Source organism: Colobus angolensis, unplaced genomic scaffold, assembly GCF_000951035.1.
Source record: "Colobus angolensis palliatus isolate OR3802 unplaced genomic scaffold, Cang.pa_1.0 Scaffold247, whole genome shotgun sequence".
NCBI classification, from domain to species: Eukaryota; Metazoa; Chordata; class Mammalia; order Primates; family Cercopithecidae; genus Colobus; species Colobus angolensis.
The window spans coordinates 1503305-1513029 of NW_012115677.1; the positions used below are offsets into that span (position 1 = coordinate 1503305).

General features: G+C 37.3%; 1 protein-coding gene across 2 annotated transcripts in view; it reads right to left on the reverse strand.

Moving 5' to 3' along the window:
- The window catches only part of TLK1 (tousled-like kinase 1), a 160380-nt gene that overhangs the window by 115454 nt on the left and 35201 nt on the right, over positions 1-9725 (reverse strand). For both annotated transcript variants that reach the window (XM_011945926.1, XM_011945924.1), the window contains exon 2: positions 8911-9029. In XM_011945926.1, the coding sequence (XP_011801316.1) occupies positions 8911-9029 (119 nt within the window). The remainder of the gene's footprint in view (positions 1-8910; positions 9030-9725) is intronic.

Below are 9725 nucleotides of genomic sequence, written 5' to 3' on the forward strand. Positions count from 1 at the left end.
AAAAACAAATGAATGGCAAGTAGAAATACATGAATCATCAGTTAAATATTTTAACACACCTCCCTCAGAAAGAGATACACCAAATTCACAATACAAGGAGATGTCTAAGATCTGAACAAATACAATTAAGAGCTATCAGATATGAAATGTTTCTAAAATGAGGCACATTCAGATGTCATACAAACTACTTTCCAACTGTAATGCAACAGATTGAAAATCCAGAACAAAAAGATAGCTCAAAATATCCTATATTAATAACCCTTGTGTTAAAAAGGAAACAAAGGTAATCATGAAATACATAGATCTGAACATTAATTAAAATAGCACCCATCAAAACTTATGGAACAGTTACAACAGCAGTTCTTGGAGGGATAGCATTAATCAAGAAACAAGAAAAGTTAAAATAAACGAGCTGATATTACTTCACACCCACTACACTAAAATGAAAAAGAATCACAACAAAATGTCAGGGAGGATGCAGAACAAAGTTTTTATACAGGTACAAACACTTTGGAAATCTGGCAGTTTCTTATCAAGTTAAATATACATCTATCCAGCTAAGTATCTTCCCAAGAGAAATGAAAACATGTTACCAAAACATTTGTACCAAAATGTTTATTGTAATCTTACTTATAACAGGCAAAATGAAAACATCCAAATACCACTCTACCAAATGCGTAACTGTGGTATATTCACACAATGGAATTCTATTCATCAACAAAAAGAATTAACTACTAAAACAGCAACAACGTGGATAAATCTCAAAAATACTATGTTAAATAAAGGACGCCAGACACAAAAGAATATACTACATACTTTCATTTACTGTATATGGAATCCAAGTACAGGCAATGTAGTGACAGAAATTAGATAAGAGCTGGGGGAAAGGGTTTGACAAGAAGGAACTGACTGGAAAGGGGCAGAAGAAAACTCTCTGGAGGGATGGAAGTGTTTTATTTTTTGTTTTTTGTATTATTTACACTAAACAATTTCCATATCCAAGGGCAATATGATGAAACCCCTATCTCTTCAAAACATTAGCCAGGCGTGGTGGTGCGCACCTGTGGTCCCAGCTTTTTGGGAGGCTGAGTTGGGAGGATTACTTGAGCTCAGGAGGTTGAATACGCAAATGGTTACAATACCTTTATTCCTAATTATCAAAACACTGGAAACAACACAAATGTTCCTCATCTAGAAAATGGACTAAAAAAGCCAGGCGTGATGGTTCATGCCTATAATGCCAGCACTTTGGGAAGCCAAGGCAGGCGGATTACTTGAGGTCAGGAGTTGAGACCAGCCTGACCAACAGGGTGAACCCCTTCTCTACTAAAAATACAAAAATCAGCTGGGCATGGGGGCACACGCCTGTAATCCCAGCTACTCGGGAGGCTGAGGCACAAGAATCGCTTGAACCCAGGAAGTGGAAGTTGCAGTGAGCCAAGATTGTGCCACTGCACTCCAGTTGGGCGACGGAGCAAGACTCTGTCTCAAAAAATAAACAAACAGAAAATGGACTAAAAAGAAGTGGTTATCTTCATACAGCAGAATACTATTTAGCATTCAAAACGGTCCAACATCCAACAACATGGATCAATCTCAAATGAATGCATTATGCTAAGTTAAAAGAAGCCATACTCAAAAAGGTACATATTGCAGTATGTACCCATTTATATAACATTTCTTAAAAACCTAAACTAAAAGAACAGAAAACAGATCAGTGGTTGCCAGAGGCAACCTAGAGGAGTTGACTACAAAGGGGTATGGGAAATTATTTTGGTGAAATAAACTACTTAATATCTTAATTGTGATGGTGGTTACACAATTATATACATTTGTCAAATCTTAAAACAGACCTATACAAGTAAAAAAAGGGTAATTTTACTAATTGATAATTATACCTTAATAAAAACCGTGGGGAGAAAGTTCCATAACCAAACACATAAGAGCTATGCATTTTATTATATGTTAATTATGTCTATATACAAGTAAATAAACTAAACCTTCAATTCAATAGCTGGAAGAAGAGCCACAGAAGCAAATCCAAAATAACAAGTAAATTATGAAGGCAGAAATCATTGGGGAAAAGGGAGAAGAAAAAAAGTGAAAAACATTAAAACAAAAATTTGTTTATTTGAAATATTCATTAAACAAAGTTCTGGCAAGAATGAACAGAAAAGGAGAATATGAATAAAGAAAGTAACAAAGGAGGTTGTTAAAAGTATTATAAATATATACTAATAAGTTTAAAAGCTTACATGAAATGAATTAATGAACTAAATATTAAAGAAATTAGGCCGGGGGCGGTGGCTCACGCCTGTAATCCCAGCACTTTGGAAGGCCGAGGCGGGCGATCACGAGGCCAGGAAATTGAGACCATCCTGGCTAACACGGTGAAACCCCGTCTCTACTAAAAATACAAAAAAAAAATTAGGCGGGCGTGGTGGCGGGCACCTGCGGTCCCAGCTACTCGGGAGGCTGAGGCAGGGGAATGGCGTGAACCTGGGAGGTGAAGGTTGCAGTGAGCCCAGATCGTGCCACTGCACTCCAATCTGGGCGACAGAGCAAGACTCCGTCTCAAAAAAAAAAAAAAAAATTAATATGACAGTAAAAGATCTCCCTAGCTGAGCACAGTGGCTCACACCTGTAATCCCAGCACGTTGGGAGGCCAAGACAGGTGGATCACTTCAGTCAAGAGTTAGAGATCATGCCGGGCGCGGTGGCTCAAGCCTGTAATCCCAGCACTTTGGGAGGCCGAGACGGGCGGATCACGAGGTCAGGAGTTCGAGACCATCCTGGCTAACACGGTGAAACCCCGTCTCTACTAAAAAATACAAAAAACTAGCCGGGCGAGGTGGATGGCGCCTGTAGTCCCAGCTACTCGGGAGGCTGAGGCAGGAGAATGGCGTAAACCCGGGAGGCGGAGCTTGCAGTGAGCTGAGATCCAGCCACTGCACTCCAGCCTGGGTGACAGAGCGAGACTCCGTCTCAAAAAAAAAAAAAAAAAAAAAAAAAAGGTCTCCATTCTAAACAAACTCCAGGCCAAGACAGTTTTACAAGTGTCTACTCATATTCTCATGAACATTTCCTATCATATACAAGATGCTGAAAAAACTAAAAACAGCGAAAAGGGCCCAGTTCATTTTGTGAGGCTAATGTGATAGTGAATTATAAACCAGATATTGTAGGGTAATGAAAATGTTCTGTATCTTCAGAGGAATGTAGATTACATAAGTGTATACATTTGTCAAAACTCACTGAACTACATTCTTCCAGTTGGCACATTCATTTCTCTTAAAGCATATATGTAACAATCATAAATAATAATCATGTATTAAATCCAATAAATGGTGGGGTTTTCTTTGGTTGGTTGGTTAGTTTTGGTTTATTTTGAGACAGTCTCGCTCTGTGGCCCAGGCTGGAGTGCAGTGGCACGATCTTGGCTCACCGCAACCTCCGCCTGCCGGGTTCAAGCAATTCTCCTGCCTCAGCCTTCCGAGTAGCTGGGACCCCAGGTGAACACCACCATGCCCAGCTAATTCTAGTATTTTTAGTAGAGACAGGGTTTCACCATATTGGCCAGGTTGGTCTCGAACTCCTGACCTCGTGATCTGCCCACCTCGGCCTCCCAAAGTGCTGGGATTACAGGTGTGAGCCACCAGGCCTGGCCTGATAAGTGTTTTTTAAATAGTACGTCATATCAAGTATGGTTTATCCCAGAAATGCAAACAAAGTTCAACATTTTAAGAATCTATTCGATTATCATATTAATAATCCACAGGAGAAAAACCTGAGTCTTTAAATCAACACTGAAAAAAGACTTTCCTAAGTCCAAAACTATTTATCATTTTTAAAACAAACAAAATCTCCTTAACTAACCAGGAATAAAAAAGCTCTTCTTTAATTTGGGCATAGTTATATACTTGAAACCTAGAGCAAGCATTACGCTTAATGAAGAAACTTCAGACAATTCCTCTTTCAAGGCAAGAACAAGACACAGCATTCAAGGTCATGACCAAGATAAGGAAAAAATACATATTTAAGGTATAAGAGATTAAACTATCATTTTTGGAAGATAATTATTTCTCTTAAATAAATCTACAGAACCAACAAACCATTAAAGTCAATAAAAGAGAACAACAGCAAAACTGCCAGATACAAGACCAAACTATAAAAATTAAAAGCATCCTAAGTCAGCAATAATCAACTAGAAAATATAATTAAAAACAGATTAACAACAAACTTTAAAGGATCTAATAGCCAAAAATTCCTAAGAAGTCTATGGGGAGAACTGAATAAATAGGGAGACCTTTCATGTACTTAAATAGGATAACCTAATCTTACAAAGATGCTAGTAGTCCCTAAAGTAATGTACAAATTGAATGCATTCAAAATTAGAATTACATTCGAATATTTTAAGGAAAAAGACACAAAAAAGCTACAATAGAAGAATTCGCAAATGCTATCAAGAATACAGAGATGCTTAAATTTTATGAAGGACTAAAGATCCATAAAGAACAAAGTCAACCCTAGAAAATGAGTAAACAAGAGATTTTACTTTACTATATAAAAAAGACATACCAAAATATGATAGTATTTTTAACGTGATATTGGAGCACAAGAACACAGACCACTGGGACATCAGAGACATTTCAGAGACAAACCTATATCCTATATATACATGGCAACCACATATACTTTCTTTTTTTTTTTTTTTTTGAGATGGAGTCTCATTCTTGTCACCCAGGATGGAGTGCAATGGCACGATCTCAGCTCACTGCAACCTCCATCTCCTGGGTTCAAGCAATTCTCCTGCCTCAGCCTCCCGAGTAGCTGGAATTACAGGCACCTGCCATTATGCACAGCTAATTTTTTGTATTTTTTTTAGTAGAGATGGGGTTTCACCATGTTCACCAGGCTAGTCTTGAACTCCTGATCTCGAGTGATCCACCGGCCTCGGCCTCCCAAAGTGCTGGGATTATAGGTATGAGCCACCACACCCGGCCCACATATACTTATCATGTATATGTAAATCATATGTGTTAATTATGTAAGTCATATGTATGATAAAGATGGCATCACAAATCACTAAAAAAAAAAAAAAAAGATGATTTAAGAAGCACTATGGAGAAAACCTGTTCACTAGATGGAGAAAAATAAAACTGGATCACTACCAATACTATATAAAAGGTGGACCCTAGATGGATTACAGAGCAAGTATGACAGTAAACCTATAAAATTAATAACAGAAACTGTAGAATATCTTTATGGCCCAGGGATGGAGAAGCAGTATTTAACAATTAGAATACTATCAAGGTCTATGAGATCAAATTCTAGTTTTTGAATCTCTTTTTTGAGCCATTCTAAGTATTTGTAAAGACTGATATTTGAGGACTTTTATTCTTCTTAGGGATCATCGAAAAAACAAAAATTGTATTTATTGTTAATAGAATAAAACTCATTCTATCTTGCAAGTATCAGATGTCAAATGGACCCTTTCATAAATCTAAAATAATTATGGAATCTCACAGATCTTATTTTTCCTATATTTTGAATTTATCACATACTAGGAATTACTTCATCATTACTTATTATTTTCATCAATTATTCCCAACTATACTAAAAAACAAAATAAAAAATCAAAGAAAAAAATGAAGAATGATGGTGTATGGTAGGCAGAATAATTTCCCCAATGATACACACACCCTAAATCCCAGAGCCTGTGACTATATTACCTTAACATGGCAAAAAAAGGACTCTGCAGAATTGACTAAGGGTAAGGCTTTTGAGTTGGGGAAGATTATCCCAGATTATTTGGGTTGGTCTACTCTAATCACATGAGTACATAAAAGTAGAGACCCAACCATTCCAGACTGTTGTCAGAGATGTGACTTTGGAAGAATGGTCAAGGAGATGGGCTGTTGCTGGCTTTGAAACTGGAGAAACAGCCAAGCCAAAGAACACAGCAGCCTCTAGAAACCAAAAGAGGTAGCCAGGTGCTGTGGCTCACACCTGTATTCCAACACTTTGGGAGGCCAAGGTGGGCAAATCACCTCAGCCCAGGTGTTCAAGACCAGCCTGGGCAACAAGGTGAAACCTCTTCACTACTAAAAATACAAAAATTATCTGGGCATGGTGGCACACACCTGTAGTGCCAGCTACTGGGGAGGCTAAGGTGGGAGGATCACCTGACCCCAGGAGGCAGAAGGTGCAGTGAGCCGAGATCACCCCACTGCACTCCAGGCTGAGTGGCAGAGCCAGACTCTGTCTCAGAGGGGGAAAAAAAAAAAGAAGAAACTAAAAAAGGCAAGGAAACTGATCCTCCCCTTGAGCCTCCAAAAAGGATTAGAGCCCTATAAACACCTTGATTTTAGCCCATAAAACTAGTAACAAGACTTCTAACCTACAAAACTATAATAAATTTGTGTTGTTTTAAACACCTAAGTTTACTTCATTTGTTATGGAAACAAGAGAAAAATACAGATTTAATAACCTACAAGGATGGTGCAATAGTAAAATAAATCATCTTTCAGTTTTCTTCTTGCCTTCCATTATCTTTCAAGTACTGAATCATTTTTCACCTTGCTTCATCTTTTAAGAATATTTTTGAAAGACTAGAATACCATCTTTGTAGTCTAATCTTGGCTTTCACTGACTCCACCTAAAAATTCAGAAATTTTCATTTTCCATCCACGATGGCTAAGAGAAGAAAATGACAGAGGAATACATCTTACAATTATTAGATGAATCAGAAAATAAACACCAACAGTAGCATGTCTAGACTCTGAAGCTGATGGTGGTGATACTGACTATTTGTAAAATCTCAGATAATCAGGTAACATAAACCTAGACGAATTTTCTCAAATTCAAGAATCAATGAATTGAACAATATATTTATAAGGAAAAAAAGAAAACACAGTAAGGACTGCATCATATAATATTCTGCAACCATATTCTGGACCACCTCATTATGCTCAAAGGACGTATCACAATATTCTTTCATCTTTTATGTTTGTGAGCCAAAATTTACTTGATACAAAGAGGTGTGCAATGTAATTCTTATTAAAATATCTAATAAAGTTGTTTTTCATAATACTTTTATTCCTGTGTCTATAAATTAGTGGTAAAATAACTTATAAATATAAAAATACAAAAAGGTCCATTTGACCCAAATGGTTAATGTTGATGCTTATTTTTGTTAAATACCAAGGGTTAGTCAAAACTTCTGAGGTACAAACCGTAAGGCAAAAAACTGGTGAGACTGATGATAACAAATTTAGAAAGTTCAATATGCTATGAATTCACACAACTCCAGTTCAACAGAGACCATGAACAAAGTAAGAGACATATGACAAAGTGGGAGAAGTTACTTATGATGCCTGAAGTCAACAAGAAATCAACATGTAGAATATACATGGAACATGGGAAAATCAGTTCAAAAAAGAAAGTAATACTAATATAAAAACAGACGAAGAATTAAAATAATTTCTAAGACTCCCAACAAGTTAACAAGCATACAAAGACATACTCAAAATAGGCCGAGCGTGGTGGCTCACGCCTGTAAGTCCAGCACTTTGGGAGGCCGAGGTGGGTGGGGATCACCTGAGGTCAGGAGTTCAAGACCAGCCTGGCCAGCATGATGAAACCCTGTCCCTACTAAAAATTAGCTAGGCGTGGTGGTGGGCACCTGTAATCCCAGCTACTTGGGAGGCTGAGGCAGGAGAATCACTTGAACCTGGGAGGTGGAGGTTGCAGTGAGACGACATCGTGCCACTGCACTCCAGCCTGGGCGACACAGTGAGACTCCCTCAAAAAAAAAAGAAAAGAAAAGAAGAAGAAAAAATTCTCAAAATAATTGATGGTACAAGTAAAACAAAAAGATATTTTATTTTTTTTATTTATTTTTTTTTGAGACGAAAAAGATATTTTATACCTAAATGATGAGGAATGTGGATGGTGTCAAGTGTTTCTGCGATATGGAAATACAGAAATACTCATGCACTCCACTGAAAATGCAGATTAGTACAACTGTTCTGAACAGCATCCTTGTATTTATCCAGTTTTAGTCTATACATACCCTATGATCTAGCAATTGTGCTCTTGGGAATACATCCTAAATAAATGGTCACAAAGGTCCGTAAGAGCCCAAGTACATGAAAACTCATCACAGTTTGAGGTAGACAATCTGGGTCTATTACTGAAAGGCTGAACACAAAGATACCGAACCTTTTTGGCACCCAGGATCAGTTTCGTGGAAGACAATTTTTCCATGAAAAATGGGGGGGTGGGGGTGGGGTGGGGAATGGTTTAGAGATGAAACTATTCCACCTCAGATCAGGCATTAGATTCTCGTAAGGAGTGCACAACCTGGATCCCTCGTATGTGCGCAATTCACAATAGAGTTCATGCTCCCATGAGAACCTAACACCGCCAAATCTAACAGGAGGTGGAGCTCAGGCAGTACTGCTCATTCTCATGCCGCTCACCTCCTGCTGTGCGGCCAGGTTCCTAACAGGACTAGTACTGGTCCTCGGCCCAGGGTTGAGGACTCCTGGCCTAAAAGATATACGCTATTAAAGTTTTATGCAGCAATTAGAAACAGTGGATTAGATGTACAGATAGGACCATGGATAATAAGGGCAGGCAGGGTAAGAAAGTACACAGTGGGAGACCGACAGTACAATTTACCGAACTCCTTTTTATCCCTGAAACATATTATGCTGTATTATAATGCCTAATGCCCCTGAAATATGGTATACTATATTCAAAACAGGTTTATGAACACTGATCTTATTCTATACATTATAAAAGTTACATTTGCTGTTAAGCACATATGTAGGAATCCTTTACATACTATTTTAGACCATTTAATACAAAGAAAGACTGTCAAATAAAGATGAAAATTTTGCTCACTTTAGCTCCAACACTGCAACTGCCCGTACTCCCAGTGCTCCCACTTGCAACTCCAGTAAATCTAGCTTCCAATAACTCTTGCCTTCTTGGATCCAGACTATGAAGCTCATCCATTGCACCTATTAAGAAAAAAAATATACATATGTACATATATATATGTATGTGTGTATACTTTATACTTATACACACAAATATATATATATGTGATTAGTTAAGATGTTAAAAATTTAGGAATGCTACAAGCAGATGAAATTGAGAGACTATTTTTAAATGTACACATCAACTTATCAAAACATCCTACAATGGATTTCCAACACTTTTGGCTGCAACTCACAGAAAGAAATGTATTTTCCATCTAATTCATACACAGTTACAAACATTCATATATTTAAAAGTTTCACAGAATACCTAATCTTACTGCAATGCAGTAGTAAGTGTCCTGTACAACAACTATTTTCTAGTCTATTCCAATCCATTTAAAAAAGGGTGGGGTGACAGTAGTAAATAGCAATTAAATTGATTTCATAAACCAATAATGGACCATGGGTCCATAGTTGAAAAAATACTACTCTTCTAATGTAACCTCCCTATTCTAAGCATACCCAGAATTGTAACTATGTGACATTATCACTTAATTATTTTATGTATATCTTATATAACTACATTTTAAACTATAAAGAACTGTTTTCTTATTGGCACAATCCTTAAGATTTTTTGTATGGTTGATAGTTTTAGGTTTCCATCAGGTAAATGAAACACAGACACATTTATCATACATACAGATGACTGAAGTAACACTTATTATTATTATTATT